The sequence below is a fragment of the Leptosomus discolor genome, chromosome 2, assembly GCF_034619465.1.
Source record: "Leptosomus discolor isolate bLepDis1 chromosome 2, bLepDis1.hap2, whole genome shotgun sequence".
NCBI classification, from domain to species: domain Eukaryota; kingdom Metazoa; phylum Chordata; class Aves; order Leptosomiformes; family Leptosomidae; genus Leptosomus; species Leptosomus discolor.
Window position 1 is genome coordinate 37,308,353 of NC_141392.1, and position 20,216 is coordinate 37,328,568.

The 20,216-nt window shown below is 42.0% G+C and overlaps 1 protein-coding gene across 1 annotated transcript in view; it reads right to left on the reverse strand.

Moving 5' to 3' along the window:
- The window catches only part of CRIM1 (cysteine rich transmembrane BMP regulator 1), a 193,834-nt gene extending 173,847 nt beyond the window's left edge, over positions 1-19,987 (reverse strand). The window contains exons 1-4 of the mRNA XM_086460919.1: positions 19,858-19,987; positions 19,567-19,818; positions 19,139-19,525; positions 5,202-5,375 (exon numbers count right to left, since the gene is read on the reverse strand). Of these exons, the coding sequence (XP_086317045.1) occupies positions 5,202-5,375; positions 19,139-19,490 (526 nt within the window). The 5' untranslated portion in view covers positions 19,491-19,525; positions 19,567-19,818; positions 19,858-19,987. The remainder of the gene's footprint in view (positions 1-5,201; positions 5,376-19,138; positions 19,526-19,566; positions 19,819-19,857) is intronic.
- Between the last annotated feature and the right edge of the window lie 229 nt (positions 19,988-20,216).

Consider the following 20,216-nt stretch of genomic DNA (forward strand, 5'->3'; position numbering starts at 1 on the left):
AATCACCTCCCTCAACCTGCTGGCCGTGCTTCTTTTGATGCAGCCTGGGATACAGCTAGCCTTCTGCACTGCAAGCGCACAATGCCAGGTCATGTTGAGCTGCTTGTCAACCAACACTCCCAAGTCCTTCTCCACAGGGCTGCTCTCCACCCATTCTCCACCCAGCCTATATTGGTGCTTAGGATTGCACCAGGTGCAGGACCTTGCACTTGGCCTTGTTGAAACTCATGAGGTGCACACAGGCTCACGTCTCAAGCCTGTCAAGGTCCCCCTGGATGGCCTCCCTTCCCTCCAGCGTGTCAACTACACCACACGGCTTGGTGGTGTCGGCAAACTTGCTGAGGATGCACTGAATCCCACTGTCCATGTCGCCAACAAAGATGTTAAAAAATAGACATCAGCACCCCTACAGAAGTCACATACATTTGAGTAGAGATTAAAACAGAGCAAATTACAAGCCCAAGCCTCCTCATTACATGCTTCCCCAGTTCAGAGCAAAGCAAGATTTTGGGAGACAAAATAATGAACATGGCTTTGGGGTCCTGTCAATGACATCCAAGCAATGTAATTTTAAAGCCCATGCAGTCTGACTTTGTGAAAGGACAGGTAAAGTTGCCTTATTTGCCTCACATGGCTTGTTTAAGTGAACTGGAGTGCAAACAGGATGAAATAGGTCGGCAAAGAAAGCAAGAAAAGGAAGCAGGGAAAGATAAAGGTAGAAGGAAATATGAGGAGCCCAGGAAGGCAGGCAGACTTGAGCCAACAGGGAAGGAAATATGCTATACGAAGCTAACAGGAGAAAACTTTGGGTTAGCTGAGTAAGCAAGCTAGAACTGACATCAAGCCCAGAAGGGAAGACCACACACAGCCTAAGACAACTAGAGAGGCATTTGAAAGGGAAGATGTAAGCATAAAAATATATAAGAAACCAAAGTACATGCAAAAGCCCTGACCCATGAGCACATATGCATTCATAGCTAGAAATGGGACTACAGATTCCAGCTCACTGCTTGCTATTTGCCAAAACGTATTTATGGAACAGATTCCACATCTGCAGGCAAAGGTAGCTTTTAGTGAGCCATGCAGGTTGATAAAAGCTGGCAACCACAGCTAACGCTATGCGTTAGCACCAGCATCTCCTGTGCATGGACCCACATATACTTAGTATGGTTGGGGCAGCCTAACTGCACCCCTCCTTCTTTCAAGGAAAGAAGGTAAAAATCCAATAAAAGGAAAATCCAATAAAAGGAAAAGAAAAAAAGAAAGAGAGAGAGAAAGAAGGAAAAGCGCCACAGAGCTCATTTTAATCAGAACAAGCAAACCACACTGATCTAGCACCACTGGCTTCTGTAATAGCCTTGGTTCAACTGCTCAGGAAACAGACGGGTCCTCAGTTAAATGAATTTGTACAGCCCAAGAGAACTTGTCACAGCTATGCAACTTCAATGAAATTGCTTGAGCCAGAATTTCTCTAGATGCCATTGTATACTAATTTTCTAGGTTCCAATTTGTCAGATTTATAACTTTACAGAATATTTAATCTGTACAGTACCACCCCCAAAAAAAAAGACAGGACCTTCCCCCTTGCCGATTACCTCCATAACTAGAAGGAAAGCTAACTGACCCAATTTAGCTTCAGCAGGATTGGAAGTATCTTCCCCTGCCTCTGTTGTGTTACGGGAGTTCATCAACACGTGAAAGATACACAAACTTATAGTGAATATCAAAAATCTTGCAGAGTGACATGTCACCAAACAACACAAAACACTTTCAATTGCTTACTAAGTATCCTCAAAGTAGAAAACACATGGAATTAGATGCTTAGATAGCACTTTTCTTCAAGTTTTCTTCAGAAACTCTGATTACAGTGTTCAACTTACATCTTTTTAATCACGCTATTTAATTATCCATATCAAGTGTGGTGAAGAGAGGGAAGTTAGACTACCCTCTCTTGGTCCCACTTTCCATTGGAACAGATTCTATTAGAGCATTTCAAGATTTAAATTACTGGTTTCAAATCTTCCTGCTATTATCTTTAGCAGACAAGGCAGAAGAGTGAAGTATACATCAGTACTTTGGATTTCAGGAAAATCTTTATTCAACATATTTAAACAGATCCTATGAATCACCCCTTTTCACACGACACCATAGTCTTAAGTTTCTTGCCTTGAAGAAACTGAAATATTTCTCTATTTAACATGCTGTCCTAGGCTACAGTGTAAAACATGCCAAAAGAAAAAAAAGTATTCTATTACCATCTTCAGGAGCTGTTGAGACCAGGTGGGGCGGTGCTCCCTGCCTCCTCCCTCTGGACTATCTTCTGTTAACGGGCACAACAATGCCTTATCGCCTGACCCATCGATAACTCGCTCCTGGACTATCTCCTGTTAATGGCCCATCAAGGAACTGCCTCACGACTCCCCATCCCATTGTGAGATGCTCCGCCCGGGGGAAAGGAGCCAAGCAGTCCATGCTAAATAAAAACTGACATCTCGAACACCCTAGCAGCCTTCTTCCACTGGATTCCCAGAGGAGTTTTTCCCCCCACTGGAGTTCCAGAGGACAAGAGCTACCTACCTACCACTGGACCTTCGGAGGAAGACCAGACCCTTTTACAAGATCGCTGCTTCAACAGAACTACATCCATCGCTTCAGGAGGACTGCAGCCACCATCTTATCGGACTGCTACTGCCACCCTAACAGGGTGTCAGGTTGTATTTCTGACTGCCGGTGTAAACCAGTGGGCTGGGTTTTTTTTCCCTGCCTTGTGTTTTATATATATATATATGTAAAGAACTGTTATTCCTATTCCCCATATCTTTGCCTGAAGGCCCCTTAATTCCAAAATTATAATAATTTGGAGGGAAGGGGGTTGCACTTTCCATTTCAAGGGAGGCTCCTGCCTTCCTCCGCAGACACCTGTCTTTCAAACCAAGACACATGCTCAAAGAGCCCTCTGGTTTTCATGCTGCCTGAGCTGTGTTTCAGGTGGTCTTTTCAAATGGATATATTCAACTTCTAGACTATAAACTTTGAAAGCCTGAAATACTCAAACAGCAAATACTGGCTCAGACACATCAAAGTGGCTATCCCATTCTACCTAGGAGACTTGGCTTACCAAACAGGGATGTGGCAAGCACAATGGGAAAAAAGTTATTCTTCTTTTCCATTAGCTTAGGTATAGGATGAAGCATTAATTTGGTTTTAATTATTGAAACAAGAAGTAATGCATTTAAAGAAATAACCCCCATAAGCAGTTAGCATTCAATTCCCAATCCTAGTTAGTGCAAAACACAGTAGGCAGATTTGACTGACTACAGCTGTCAAATACAGACAAATAAAGTTATGCTATGACTTCTCTCCTACTATTAGGAAATACGGATGGATTTAACTTCAAACATTCCTCAGTGGTAAGGTTTGATTGTCTGAGGACGCAAATGCAAATTCACATACCTATGAGTAAAAGCTGGACTGTTATAACACTCACGTTGTAACTGCTAGATTTCCAGTATTTAATGGTACCATTGTTGTTTCATCACTTGCATCAACTATCCTTCCTATCTGTGAAGGATTAAAAATCAACAGGTCCTAAACTCTCCTAACTGGTACCCTATAGTCTGAGGCTTTGGAAGAAAATTCTCCTCACTACCCAGAAAGACAAATAAAACCAAGAAAACAAAGAAAAAAGAAAATCATGACTCAGAAAAACAATTGCACCATTGCTGTCATACCAGCCAGTTTACGAGTAGAACAGTTACCTCATGGCTAAGGTTAAAACTCTGCTCTTTTTAAAATGGGAATTTAGCCGAAACAAGAGGTTGCTGAAGGCAAACTACACAGAGAATCAACCTGCCTTAGCTATGCCATTCCACAAACTGAGTCCAAGTCCGCAAAAAACAAGTAGGTATCCCACAGCAGATTTTCTTAGCAAGTTAAACACATGATGAATTGCCATGCCAACAGACTCCTGCTGAACTGCTACAGACTTAGTCACACATTCACAAGTAAAAAAAAAAAAAGGAAATGGTAAGGTTACTTAAGAACCCATATATGCTACTGCCCACTACTACACAAACAAACAAGAGGCCAAAGGCTGTGCTTCTCCTCTCCCTAGAACTAAAAAAAAAAAAAAAAGACCCCTACACAAAACACCCACACAAAGTACTTGTACATCTTTAGTGACCAACATCATGACCAAGATAATGAACATGTTTCTGGCAGCTAAATTTTTCTCACAAGATCTCACAAAACAATTTTCTTATCACAAAATGACTAAGACATATGACATCAGATCACACTTCCTTAACTCAAAGACAGTAACTTTAAATATGCTTAGTAGCCTTATAAATACATTTACTTTTGCAATATGACTTTAAACATTGAAGTAGACCAATTAAGCAGGTTCACATAACTAATCAACTTTTCCATGTTCCTGGACACTTTGGAAAATAAACAGTAGTTACAGCATCCTAGAAAAGGTCCCAAGATCAAACCTTTGATAGCTGTTCAAAACAATCCTAGGAATATGCCACAGGAATTTAATACCAATTGAATATATTTGAGCCAACTCATTTCCAGTTCAGCCATAAGCAATAAACCCACCCACCCCTCCAAAAAAACAACCCAAACAAAACACACCATCACGTATGTGTGCAGAAGCATAAACATGTGGCCTAATGCAAGTCTAATCCAAGGAACACAGACACTGAAAACTATGGGCATTAAAGTAATGCTACATCACGTAAATGCAAAGAAAACAGCAATTCATTAATTCATATAAGAAAAGATACAAGTATAATCAACAGCTACTTTTTTTCTATGCCTTTGCTATTAAAATCCATCGTGTTTATTCATGGTTCAGTCACATCAATACGTCTAAACAGAGTTTTCCATGCTGCTTTTCAGCTAAAGATATGTGAAGGTAGCTATCACAAACTATAAACAGAATTGTTTTAGTCTTAAAGTCTGCAAACATCATAACACACAAAACACAAAGTATTAGTTTCTTCCATTCTTAAACCTGCACATCTGGAAGGCCAAGCTTACTGAAATACCTTTAAAACATACAACCATCTTCTGAAAAGTAGAAGACCACAGGTATCTGAAACTACCCAAGTCATCCTAAAACATACTAGACCCTAGCTTTTCATCAAATGCACAGAAAAAACACTAACTCTGAATTACTGAAGACAAGTGCTTACCTTCAATCCTTTTTAAGGCTGACAGGCAAGTATCCCGGCTTGGAAATTCAAATGGATTATTACAGGTCCGAATGGTGTCACATTCGCATTTCCCGTTGATTATGTTACAACCTGTTATAAGGTTTTCATTGCACGGTTCAAATCCAAGAAGCTGATCATCATCCCAGTTTTCATCTAAAATAAACAAACAAACAAACAAACTCGCTCACTATTGGATTTTGGCTGCAGTATATAAATTCAGCTGCTTTGGAGTTGGGTGCGATTTACTTCAAGTTCAACTTAGTAACTAAACAGAAGGTAACAGATTTAAAAAATGGATTAATCTGAACTGTGGGATTTGCCAAATACCATGTTTTGCAGCTGTTTGATTGCCTATTTTGCTACAGCTACTGGCATTGTTTACTTCCATCTGTATGAAAAACTATGTCGCCTCAGGAAAACACATAGCTGTAGTACAAATGAGTGCTATCCTAACTGAAATAACTTTTGCAGATACTTGAAGTTATATTTATCATGGAAGCAAGAATGTTGGACAGAATCAGCAAGCTGTTACAGAAGTCAAAATTGAGTCAGAAAGAGAGTATTTTTAAACGAAATTAAAAAAAAAATACATCGCATAGAATTAACTCCACAGAGAACTTTTTATTATGAAAACACCGCAAGATGCCAGGCCTCTGATTCTGTAATATGACAAAAAGAGAGTTTTAAAGCACCCCTGGATTACCATCCATACTCTAGAATTGCTCAAACACATCACATTCCTTGCTGTCAAGGGGTAAGGGGACAGGTGGGCCAGAATGAGTATCTCTGCTCAAATAATTCTGCTCCTTTTGAATCAGTCCTGTCAAATGTGTGTAATTACGTTCCCACTGTACAACTGACCATTTTCCTTTTAGAAGGAGGCTACATGCAACAATATTACTTTTTTCTCCAGGAAGCGGTAAATCCAGTTGATCCAGAGTTTCACCAAGATTACCAGTCCTACAAATTCTCAGCTTCCTTAGGTCAAGTGCACATACAGCAACATCCCACCAACACAGAAGTTTAAGCAAGATACATGCTTTTTATGTAAGACAGAAGAAAATAAACTAGGCATTAGGTATTCCTCACTATAAAGCATCAGATAATTTTCCAACCTTGTCTGTCTACCAAAACAAGTACCACAAAATAGTCACACAGTCCACTGACTTCTAATAATGACAAAAGAAACAAATATCTATTTTCAATCTTTACATCCCTATATTCCACAGCAGCTTCCACAAATGTCTTCTAGTAGTTCACCCCAACATTATATACTATCAACAAGCAAGTTTCCAATACAGATCATGCCAAGAAACACTTCAAAAGAATTAAGATATCTTCCAGCTATGAAGGGTGTGTTTTTTTTGTTGATGTTATAAGAAGCTATCCTCCAGTATGGAAAGACGCAGCCAAATACAAAATGTTTGTCATTCAGTAGTCTGATACTCAAAATACTAAAAACTGATAGTAAATAACAGCATATACACACACACAGAGGTTGACATGCAGGTACTGTCCACTCACAGAAACATGCAGAATATCCACTAATCTGTGTTTTTTCCTGATTTGGGGGGAAAAAAAAAAACAAACCAACACCTAGAAAGTGCTGTTTATCAGTTAAGTACTGTACATGACCTACAGGAAGTGTCACAGCAGATTCTCACAGGTACGTTTCTCCCTGTACAACCAATTGCTTGCTTTCTATTGTAAGTCAGAGTATGCTGCTCACAAACAACTAAGGCAATTTTAGACATGAAGAAAACCTTCATGTGAACCTCACGGCTCTTCTACTCCATAAAAATAGCAACAGAAGAGTAGCCATTAACCCTAGCAAGTAATTTGTTGGTGTTTTGGGGTTTTTTTTTAGTTAAAGCTAACCTATCATCCTATACAGCAACTGTATCAATTAAAAAAATAAAAATTTAAATAAAATTTAAAAAAAAAAATCAAAGGAAGCATAGAAGTTCCTGAAGAGAAACTATTAAAATTCTTTCAAGAGAAGATGCTGCTTCAGTAATGCTTGGGACACTTTCATCGTGAGGAGGCCATGCATGCAGAGAGAGAAAACAAAAAAAAAAAATCACGAGAGTTTGGAGAACAATAATACATCCTGTTTTTGAGAAGCCGGAATACAGCCTGGACAATTTGTATTTTATAAATCACAGCAGTAATCCACGTAATGACAAGAACAAAAAAGGCTATAGCTATGCTCCAAGACTTGGTGTTTCAAACTCTGTAACCACAGGGACTGCAGCTTCATCCAGATTGGTCTGTTTAACAGTCTTGAGAAAACAGTTTGAATCACTCCTTGTCTCTGACACACAGGCTCTCCTCCCCTACCCCTGTGTAGCGGCCAGGAGCTTTGTCTGCCCTGGCGAAGGCCCAGTTCAGTTGACCGCCGGGCCCAGGAGCTTCACCTGCCCTGGTTGACTGCAGGCCCAGGAGGCAGACTGCCCTTGCCCCTGGCTCCCTACTGCTGCTCCACCCACCAGCCTCCCAAGGCCAGCACAGTGTAGACAGGTGGAGCACACAGACAGCAATGACAGCACGTTTGCTTTTCCAGCACACCAGTTTAGAGCACTTGTGCCATTTTGCCCTGTGGTATTTCAGCACTAGATCTTTTCAGTGCTGACAGAGATCACCAGGATCTTCGTTACACAAGAGCTGCTCACCCCACATAAGGTGGGACACAGCTGGCATGGAAAGCAGAGCCACCCCTTACAGCAGAACGCCTCAATGCAGATGCACCACACACTGTGGCACTACACACAATCTCACTTGATTTTCCAGGACAGATTAGTGTCTGGTACCTCACCTACCACCTCTCACGGCTTTTCAGATGGGAACAGAAGAGGAGGTACACAGGAAGTGCATGGCCGAATAGCAGGTGCACCTGAAGTCTTCAGTGCCACATGCCTCAAAAATTAGCTCAGTACCATTAAGAGGATGGAAGAGAAGAAGATTCCCTCAGTAATACTTGCAAACTATACATCTAACATGCTCAATCTGGAAACAAGGTATTTTTCATTACTCGGAGCAAATACAAAAGTCATACTCAGACAGGAAGAATGCAAATTCAGTTTTAGCCTGGACCTATTTTACCAGATTACTTTTCACACAATTTCATTTAGAAACAAGATTTCCATCGAGAAGCGAACATGTAACAAGAGCTTATTTCAGTTTAGTAAATCAATGCAAAGTCTAGCATGATCTTTCATGCAGACTTAAGACTCCTTTTCCTAGTTGATTTTGTCCTTTTATAAACAGGAGTTCAAGGTCCTGTTAAATAAATACTTGTTTACCACTTAAGAGTAAATCCGTATGGGCAGAACAAATTCCTTGGAATGAAAGGTACAACCACATGAAAGCACACGGATGAGCTAAACGGATGAATCCAGGGTCTCACCGATTCAAATTTAGTTAGTTGACGCAAAGGCATCTAGTGCTCTGCTTGATGCAGATAAATGGTGGTCCAGTACAGCACACTTGTTCCTTTAGAGGTCTGAGATATTTCAACTGATAATGGAAACATGTCTCAAAGTCTAGGCTCTGTGAAGCATATAACCTAGCCTCTATTATTCCCAAAATCATAATGCCCTGTGGACTATTCCAAAAAACAAACTTTTACACACCAGTGATTTGGAGACCTGGGACAGTTCATAAACAGTTCCAGACTGCAGCAAAAACATTTTCCTGCCTGCTCTGTTTGACCTCCTCTGTGGCTTCCTTTTCAAGAGAGTGCTCTTTCACATAGACCTCTCAAATCCGGATGATATAAAGGAAGAAACTGAGATAATAATTTGTGAATGCTTTACTTCTCTGCAAGGAGTGTTGACAAAACCCAAATGTAAGAATCTAAGAACATCTCAAACATCGGTATGCACATATTACACACTAGTTGACTTCTAAGACACTTAAAAATACAAAAATCAAGTAGGTGTTTAACATCCTTAAGTTTTTAGTAACAACCCAAATGAAGAGCAGCCCAAGTAAACTGTTAGTTTTCATGCACGCTAGTCTCAGTTTAGCTGAGATTTCCATCATCTCATTGTGCCGGCATGATCAGGTAGAGGCAAAAAGAGGGAAGGGCCACTTTTTTAGCAGTTCTGAGTTGACATTGGACTGTTGTTATATTGCCACTATATATATAATATATGTTTTGCACAGATGCCTAGAAGCAATTCAAATGCTCCCAGTAGGCTGATAACTACAGCTTGAAAGTCACTCTCTCAAATCTTTTCTATCTACATGCAGTTCCCCACTCTTTCCAACTCATTCAGGCAAGTTCCCTTTTCAGACAATAAAGTTCTGCATCTATTTAGACCAAAGTTAAGTCCTGAACATAATACTTTCTAATTTTTCTAAGTGTGCTTTCATTGTCATAAGGAAGCTACTGGAGGGGAAGGATTATGTTAATTCCAAACTTTTATTTTTCTTCCATCATTCATATAACCACCTGCTTCCTGCAAAGCAAACATTTCAGCTTGCTAACAACTCAAGTGCTGCTCTGGGTTGCTGAACTCCCAAGTCCTGTCATTGCATGCATCTGAAGTAGGGAAGAGGATTAAGGCATTAACAAGTTGAACAAGAGGTCCTTAAGCAACAGGTCCAGTCTGCGAAACAGTCTGAGAAATATATCTCTGGCAAGCAGCATTCCATCACTTCTTCCATGCTAAATCCTACATACCAGCACTCACAACACAGTACCACAGCAGCATGCAAGGCACAATGCTCCTGAATGAAGTATTTATGTCTTCTTCACATGAAGAGCTGCTTCTGTTTCTAGAAAAAGCATGCAACTATGAGCAAGTTGCAGCCTTATTTTTAAAGTACACAGTAGCTCACTATAGCTACATTTATTGTCTCCATATGTAAAGAGTCATCTCAAAACAGGGGCAAGTTAAAAGTAGAAGGAAAGATCTTCTCAGAGACTCCTTCTCCATTGCTTAAGTTTTTGCTTTCCCTTCCTTCAAGTTCTCTATGACTTCTGCCTGCCACAGAACCTTCTCTTTTGTGCCCTAACCCTTCTCCTCCTTTCTGGACATTTAATGAATATCAGCTATTGTTTGGAAACCCATATACTGTTCTCCTTCACTATGTATAAGGATAACGCATCACCTCAAACCAGCAAGCACCACACTGGAACGGTCACTACAGCATCACTGTTGAAAACTAATATACAAGCACTGCACCCACAGTAATCTTAAATTACAGTTCAGGGGTTGGGGATGTAAACACAACTGCAGTGAATTAAGTGAACTCCCATAATTTACATTATATGCAGCATGTTACTCAGGTGTTTCTGCCTTTTTAAAGAGTGACAGGCAAGTTCTCAGGATGCTGAAAGAGCAAAGAGACCATCAAATACATTGCTGGTCTGAAACAGTCAAAGTCACATCTTAGAGACTCTTGCATCCTTTTAAACCCTGCATTTCAAGGAGGAAAGAGAACAGGTTTCACAGTGACATAGAAGTGATCCTTACTGAGACTGGTACCAGTCTCCAGGAAGTTGGGGAGCCTTTCAGAAGCTTCTCCATCAGGCCAGACCCAAAGCCTGAGCCCCGCCACTCCAGCACGCTAGTATACACAACAGCATTTTCAAATCAGTGGTATTCATTAAGATGGTATGAGAAACTGAAAGGATTCTACAGACTTTCTAAAATAAAAAAAAAAGGAAATACTTCTTGCCAGCAGGCTTTGGCTTCTCTTTGAACAGGAAAAAAGAACGATGGAAAGGAAATGCATGTTTTGGAGGAGCTGAACAATAGAAATGACTAATCATCACTAAAGAATGCTTGAAACCCAACCCCAGACCTTGAAAAGCAGCAGAAAGGAAGGCTAGCCTTGAAGTGAGTTTGTGCTCATGTATTGGCTGCAATCCTCTCGCAACTTATTCCTTCAGTGAAGTCATGACTCGGGGACCAGAGCTGGCAGAAACTTCTATGATAAAGGCATTCAGCTGAGAGTTTTATGATAAAGCAGTTTTTCTACCTTTTGGAAGGGTCCACTTTCTAAGATCAAATATTCATGTGGAATACATATCAGTACAAAAGGGCTTTGCAGCCTTCTGATAAAATTTTCTAGGTCAGAGCTAGAAAGAAAAAACATACCACAACATTTGGATACCTCAGGAACCCACCATACATTTAAGGCTTGTTTCAAACTTGACTGCCTGCTTTACCTTATTCAAAAAAAACCCCCATGTATCTCAGGTGATCAGATCCCCAATATAGCAAGAAAGATTTTCACTGCAGCAGCTCTGCATGTCTCAAGGCAGTTATTTCATACTAAGGAACACAGAAGTATTTAAACAAACCAGCTTTCCACTCAATTATTAGAAACTCCACAGAAGCCGTGAGGAAAGCAAGGAGATAAAAGGAAACATTAAGTGAAGCATGTGACATGGACAACTATTTCAAGTTTTAAAAGTTCTCCCTTGGCCACGGTGTTCAGTTCTCCAGATACGACCCCACTTTTCTTTTTTTTTTTTTGATAGGGAGTGGTGGTGGTGGTTTTGTTTGGCTTTTTTTATTTGTTTGGGTTTTAAGACTTTCGCTATTAGTGTTCCCTCCAACAAGACTGAACAGTGTTTCCAGTAGCCTTCTGCCCCAAAGATGGTCTGAAGTGATAATTAGTTTTGAAGTCTGACCCCCTAGACACTTAAGCACCTGAAAAGAGACCTGCAAGTAAGTTTTCTTAATCTTATGACCAGAACCACATCTTGTTTGTAGTTTACTGAAAATACTACACCATGTCCCAGCGTTTAATTGGTCAGACAGAGCCTCTGCCAGTACTCCCCTGACTAAAATGAGCATGGACAGCAGCAGTTCAGCTGTCCTAGCAGATTTCTCCTCTAGCTCTAGAAAACTCTTTAAAAAAATAATTGCTAAAGCCTCGGGAAAGGGCCAAACGTTCATATCCATTTTGCAAATGAGGCTAAAATTCCTTTTTTTTTTTTTTTTTCAAGTTGCATTGTGCACCCACATGCTTCAGAAGCCTGCACGTACAGCAGCACGCATCAGCTTCAATGCAAACAAGCAGCTGGCTGGCAGCTTGCTGAAGCTGCTCAGCAGAGGCAAAGCTGACAGGATCAGGAAAAGTTTTGCCTAAGACAAATTCTGGAACAGGACTATGAATAAAGCAACCTATATCAAGACCAGCCCACACTATGAGAAGCCCAATATCCAAAACTTTTTGCCATTTCCCCCCTCCAGTCACTAATGCAGCATCACTGAACACCAGAATTGCAGGATGTTTCAGAGGCATTGCACCCAATTTCTTAGAAGTCTACAGCAAAAACCCTACAGACCACGGATTTAGAATTAGTATCAAGGGTTTGTGGTTTTTTTTTTTTTTCTAAACCCTAACTTAGAGATAGATCAACTTCAGTATTTCTATTATCAAAACAGCACATTTTACATTAACACATGTAATACCATTATCAGTATGACCCCCTTTTTATCAACAGCCCATCAGTGAGAAGAAACACTTCCACATGCATACATCCAGCCTTTCTGAAAATATCCTGAACAAAGCACAACATAGGCTGTAGCAAAACACTGAAGTTTAATTTATTTCAAGGATAACTGACCCAACAGAATGGGTTCTCTCAGATTCATAAACCTTACACTTGCTAGATTTTTCACTAATTAAAAGAAAAAAAAAACAACAATACCTGAAGCCTATCAGTATTGGCTATAAAAGGCTTAAAGTTTTGGAAATGAGTAAGAACATGGGAATGGGTTCACGCTTGTGAGTCAGTGCTTTTCCTCCTGTCCACAACCCTATGCTCTCCTGTTTGTTCTCTTGTTCTGACCGAAAGCATTGCATACCGATGACCCATACAGTGTCAACACGATTTACAGATTCTGAAGTTGGATACCTAGTACACCCATTGAAAGCTGCTTGGGGCTGAATTACTGTCTCTGGTAAAGGAGTGAGCTGCTTCCATTCATCTCAATACATTACCAAGGGCTTACTTCCCCCAACATGGCCAAACTAGTCTGTTTAGACTAGAGCTCCCTCAGCGACTATCTTTTAATCTATATGCTTACATGGAATTTAATCTAAATAGCCTTTACACAAAGTTATCTCCCCATTTTAGTTTATATTGGTAAGTTTCTCCATATACATAAGCTTTCTATGTCAGTATCAGTCATTTTCCAAGCTGCATGCATACATACCTAAAGTGAGAGTTAAAACGTAAGATTGTCAGACTATACAACTGGTGTCACATGGTCTCAGGCAAAACCCTGAATTCACCATTTCCAAGTTTACATTCCCTGAGGATTAAATATATTCTCAAATGAAAGCAGTTTACAAGTTGCAAGATACATTTAATAGGTCACTTCTACAAAGTATTTAATCCACTAAAACAAAGAAACATTTAGTCCAGTCTGCAAGGTGCTATGAATTTTACTCATTGAGATGAAGAACGCTTGAGGGGCATGCAAAGGAAGGAGGGGAAGAGGAAGGCATTTTTGAACCATATTAATGGATTAATTATTGCATAATATGCCTGTCAGTCAAGTGACATTTTGGTTGACTAAGCACTATGCAAAAAGTTAAATTATGCAAGTCTTCTTGAATCAGCTAGGGAGTACTTAAAACAGCAAACATGCCTACAGGTGCAGAAATTACTGACAAGTTCAAAGGTAGTTTAAAAAAAATCATTATAAAGCAGTATGATTTTGAGGAACTCGATGAAATAACCACTTTCTACAGGAAAAAAAACGCATCAGCAGAGGATGCTTGACATACAGTCATGCGAGACCAAATGGTTTAAAAAAATAAAAATAAATAAAAGAGTATTCCTCTTAACAGAAGTTAAGAGATTTACTCATTCAACCTATCCACAGGGAGATTTCTAGTTTTCAACTAACTGTGCAACAGCAAGAAAATACCAATTCTTGCATCAATATCCCTCCTTACATCTGTTGGACTTTCCAATTTTATTTTTGTTGAAATACTGGAACCAAATGATTTCTAAAAATTGAAACATGATGCCCAGAAACAGAAAGGAAACCATTTCCAAGTCAAATAAGCACCTCATCTAATTCAAATTCCATGCCACACTCAGAGTTACATGTTCTTACTCATGTTGAGATTTCAGCATTGACACAAGACAGAGCAGAAATAGCTTATAAATTATCCAGCCTGTGCCTAAGTAGTCAGCATGTGCCTAGTAAATGTTTTCTGAGGGGTAGGGAAGAGAGGAGTGTTAAATATCATCAAGACTAGCATATCAGAAGCAAGAATATTCACCATCAAAGAATTACTTCTCATTCCAGTTTCACAAGTTCAGTAACTATTGTGATAATTCTTTTTTTGACACCATAATAATTTCTCTGTTTCCACACACACACCCCCGCCCTCTATAGTCTGATTGCTAACAGCCTTTGAACCAAGTATTTTGACTTATTTTAACTATCTTCATGCCAACAATCATTTGGTGCACCATTTAATACTGATTAAGTCCCCAACTAGACCATCAGTTCTAACACTTCATGCTAGTGGAGAAATTTCTCTGTACACATACGGACATCAGAACTATTTGGATGCTTCCCCAGCTATTCACTATATAACTGAGTAAGAAAACAAACAAAAAGTTAAGAAATCTGGGCAACACTGTTCCAAACAGATATAAAAAACTGGGTTACCCACACACAACTTCTAAACTACTTGAACTTCAGTAATTCATACTCAAAGCAAAATACCACTGGATCTTTAGAGGTCTGGACTGCATCACAGGCAAGAAGCCAAGCATGTTGTATAGAAGTCTGTCCAGAGACAAAGCATCATGTTCTAAGCTTTGGGTGCACTGACCCATTAGATACAGAGCATGGGACTGAAAACAAGGTTCTCCCAAAGGTACTAGCTACAGAAGTTCCAAGCAGCATCCCTACTTCTGATAAAAATACCAACAAGTCTGTAAGCAAGTTGTTCTCACTTCAGAAAAGCAGAGAGCTCCATTAGCATGCATGTAAACCGATGCCCAAAAAAAAAAAAAAAAAAGAGCTTAGCTCTCCTCCTCCCAATTTTGAAGAGAGCTAGGTTTTCAAAGCTTCATTTCTTACCAGCTCCAGTTTCATTGCGCTTTGGTTACATACAATATACCATGCCCTTACATATTATACCCTATTACATGTTTCCAGGGGAGAAAAATTAGTTCACAGTAGGTTTAAAGCAGGGGGGGAAAACACCCAAGCTCTTCCCACTTCTCCCAACAAGGAGTCAGACAGGCAGTAATGTTCCAAGCTCCCAAAAAGATGCAGTTCAATAGAAGAGAGAAGGACTCACCAGAGTAGGACAAGCTTCTACCATCATCCTAGAGGATATACTAGAGTATCCTAGAGGATATACTTCTGATACTTGCCTAAAATCTGCTACAGTACCTTTCTCCTGGTCCCAAGGGAACTCTAGCTCAGAAGCTACACACTAGGCAGACAAGCCTCGAGTATTCAAGGCAAGCCTTAAATGACCCACAGTAGGCAAAAAGAATACAGCAATAATCATACCCCCAAAAAAACACCCCAAACCCCACCAAAAACAAAACAAAAACAACAACAAAGAAGTACTACATGTTACTAGTAACCTACTGGAGCAGAAAAACCTTCTTTCAATGGCTACCTAGAAGCTAAATCATATGGAAGTATATTCTAAAAGGAACCTAAGAACACAGCAAGACTAGCAGTTTTGTTAACTTTGCATTTCAAATATATCAGAAAAACTTATGCTACTATTACACAGTTAAAAATAATTTCAGCTCATTTTATTTTATTTATTTTATTATTTTCAGTGCTATTTTATAGGCTAGTGTTACGCCTTAGAAGAATTCAGCAAAGCAATCAAGGCCTCTATCTAGTAGCACCAGGAATTGGGGAAGTGTTGAAACTGAGACAAGAAGAGAGTCATCACATGAAATACTTTCACAGAGTAACCAAGCTTCTCTGGCAAAGCTTTCCCAAGGCTTTCCAATCCCCGAGAAAGCAGGAGCTCTGCCCAGCTGGACTGCTCCAAAAGCCAAGGCTAATGTGTTTCTGGAGAACTCCAGTTTAATTAGGGGGTGGGTCTAGGTTTACCTTCAAAGGCAGAGACTAAGGACAGTCCCTGCTTTGAGCTCAAAAATTCTTAATGCTAAGAGTGTTTGGAAGGGCTGCAGGGTCTCAATACCTCATCAAATCAATCCAGCAGCTTCCCCATAAAGCTAGAGGCTAGAAGTCTGCAAAGTCTCTCAAGATTGCCCTTCAGGAAGGATACCCACCCACGCCAGGGGAAGCAGACCTCAGAATTATTCTTTACCAAGAACACAACTACATTCAAGAAGGGTATCTACATACTTCAGAATAACGCCACAAATGGAGCCTTAGAACTGCATAAAGACGTGAACAGTTAAGGTGGTGAGATGAACAAGGACTTCCTTTAAGTTTTAGAATAAAGAAAAAAACCCAACAGAATCAGCAACAGATTTCATTAGTAAAAATTCGTTTAACAAAGACTATTCCATTTCTGGTTTCAGGAGGAGAGGCTACTAGTGACAGCTGCCACAGGGACTTCTCCATCAGGTGTTACGAGTTCACTTATGCTGAGCATGTCAAATACTAAAACTAACTTAACAGATAAGTATTTTTACTTGCTGCAATTCAAGCTCTTACAGGTTTCTCTAGCCTAGTATGTGTAGATACTCCAAAATAAGACACTGCTGAAACTTCAAAAAAGATTTAAAAAAAAAAATATCCTTATAACTGTAGCCAGTAGGGGTCATTTCAGTGTAAAAAACTGCAATGAAAGAAAAAGCTAGAGACAGGAAGGAGAGTAAAAACATCAATTTCTATCCACAAAGTTCTGCAAGTCACTTCCATTTCCTCCTCCCTGAACTGTGGTAGGAAAGGGTTTGCACTCCCCACAGACAGGATTAAAAAAAAAAAAGTAGCCTTTATTGCATTAATGGATAAAGGCACGGCTTAGTACCACTCGCACATCACGCATCACCAGCCTAGCCTGTTAAACATGTGCCTGTAAACCACCTAACTGTTTAGGCAATCACAAAAAAAAAAAAATACAGCTAACCAACCCCATTTCAGTGATCGAAGGTAGTACATTAAGTCTCCTTTTTTTCCTTGCTGCCACCCCTCGTGTATAAAACGCACTATGATGAACACACATTACTTCTGTTGCTTAGAATGAGGCAGTTGCCTGACAATTCAGTAATAGGTATTCCAGGACTATTTATTAGGCTGACAGTTCAGCTCAGTTGCTTTTCATTTATGAGAATAAAAATTAAATAGATAACTTATCTCCCTGACTATTCGTATAGGGACAGCTGGAACTAGTTCATGACCACAACACTAATTGAAATGCAATCTTGCCAACAAATGCTTCATACCATTTTCAACAGTAGATGGGACGTGTTACTAGTTGAACTACAGCAACGTACAGATTGCATCACTTCAAAGGAATGAAATACTCCTAAACTGCCAGAGACATCCGTACTGTGATACAGTAAGGGAGCTGGAGCATTAAGGCATTTAACGATTGCAGGCTTTCAGTTCCTTTAACCAAGGCGGGGGGGGGGAGCTGTTTAAGCCAAGCTTTTACTTGAAAATATGCAAAAAGAGAACTCACACAAAACCAGGTAAGTTTTTAACATACCTTTTTTTCCCCTCTTTGCTTGGACTTCAGCATTGTACATACACATTCAGCAACATCGTCTCAACCAGGGTCTTCAGAGTAGTTTAGGGCCATTTTTAATTAACAACAGAGCTTTTAACCCTGGAGCTCGTCCTACCCAAGCAACAACTACAAAGGCTGATGGTATTAGTTACAGCACAGGCAGGACACACTGCCCTGCTGTGGTTTGCGATTTATTTGTTAGGGAGGCAAATGGAGTTTTAAACTAATTGTGAATGCCAGGACAAAGGTCAGCTGCCCACTAAAAATATCGGGTTTAGCTCTCTCAAAACAGTGCATCATTTTAAATGCAAGTTTTTTGGACAGATGCTGCCTCACCAGCTCTCCGGACTTCCTACTGCCCTCTACCCGCCGAGAGGAGACCGGCTCCCTCTCCTTTTCCAGAATTGTCGAAGCTCCCGCTCCGAGTCTCACATACATTTATACACATGCCAAACTACTGGTTATTTGTAATCTCTTTACAGCGCCATGTTTTCCCTCAACTTGGGGGAAAAAGAAGCTAGAGGTACAAGACAAAAAGAGAGTAAAAATTCGCCTTAGGCTTTTTGTTAAATTATGATATGTAAAAAAATAAATCTAAAGGACCCCGATAGATAATAAAATTTGAAGGGGGCGGTAGGTGAACTCCTCTTGCATTTCATACCAATTCATCACCGCACAAGCAGCCGGCAGGAAGCAGAAGTGACTGAGACGCGTTCTGCCGTGGGGATTTCTCCCTCTCCCTGGATGCTCCAGCAAGGAAAAAGACATCCCTTATCATCATATACCGAGCAGGACAGGCGGGGAGATATTAAGTGACAGGAACAGGAAGGAAAACTTTACAACAGATGATCAGCCTTTGTGTTTCCTTACAGAGGAGGGAATCCGGAACAGACATCATGTGTGCACGACTGACCTCCGCCGATCTCCATCTGCCAAACCCTCCCCAAATCTCCATTTATCAAGGAATTTTAGTTGGGCATCAGTAATTGGTGTAAGCTATTAGCAAACCAGTGAAGTGCTATAGAAAGTGAGAAGTGGAAGAGCCTGGAAGTTTAGGCTAAGAAAATTAAGGGTAAAACTTTTAAATAGGGTGGGTTTTTTTAGGGAGGGAGGATTAAAAGACACGCTCACAGATAGGACAAGCGGGCGGCGGGGAGGGAAGGAGGGCGCACTCCTTCCCTCCCCGCCGCCCAGCCTATACCCCCACCCGGGGGATGGATGGATGCTTTCCCACCGCCTCTCACCTTCGCAGACGCCCACTTCGTACTCGGTGATGGAGTCTCCGTTGAGCGGCGGTCGGATGACACAGCGTAAGCCCCGGTCGCAAGCTCCGTGCAGCCCGTAGACCCCCCCGCAGCTCTCGTTACGTTGTCGAGCGCACATGAAACAGCAACCGCAGATGCCCAGCACGATACTACCGGGGCAACTCTTCGGTTCTTCGCATTTTGATTCGTCGCAGGGTAAGCAGACGAGAGCCCGCGTCCCCGACTCCCCCAGCAGCAGGGCCAGCAGTAACAGCCACCCCGTCGCCGCAAGGTGCCAGCCGCCATCTCCGCCCGGGCGTCTCCTCCCCGCCGAGACCGCTGCCAGGTACATCCCGGTCGCCGCAGCCCGGCCTGGGCCGGGGGGGGTGGGGGGGGTGGGGGGGGGGGGGGAGGGGGGAGGGGGGGAACCTCTCTGAAGCCCCCTCGCCGGGCGGCTGACCTGAGCGTGCCGCGGCTTCTTTCCGCCGCCCCCGCCTCCCGCCCCCCGAGGAAAGTTTCTTCTCGCGGCGGCAGCCGCTTCAGCCAAACTTCTTCTCCGAGTGGCGGCGGCGACGACTACGCCCGCTGCCCCCTCCGAGAAGCAGCGTCCGTCAGTCCGTTCGTCCCTCACCCGCCGGCTCCCGGTCCCGTAGCACCGTCCACGCCGGCGGCGCAGCGCCCTGCGCGCGAGCGGCTGCGAGCGAGCCCCCGGGTGAGACAGCGGCGGCGCTTGGCTCTGCCCCACCCGCTACCCAAGTCCTGACTCGCCTCCTGCCTGCGACTCGCCCCGCTCCGAGTGCGCCCTCTGCCCTTCCCCCATTGGGCGATGATGGCCTTCGCCCCGCCCTGGCTGCCTCCTCACGCCTTCTCACTGGATGCCGCTCAGGCTGGCCCCGCCCGATCCTCCTCCCGCTCCCCCCCCCCCCCCCCCCCCCCCCCCGTAGCCCCAGATGCCGGGGCTGGGGAGAGACGCAGCGGAGGCGAGGAGCAGCCTGGGCCCCACAGTGGCAGCCGCCTCCCCCCACGCCCCTCCCGTCCCCTCCCCCTGCCCGAGGCTCCGAGCGCGGAGCGGAGCGGC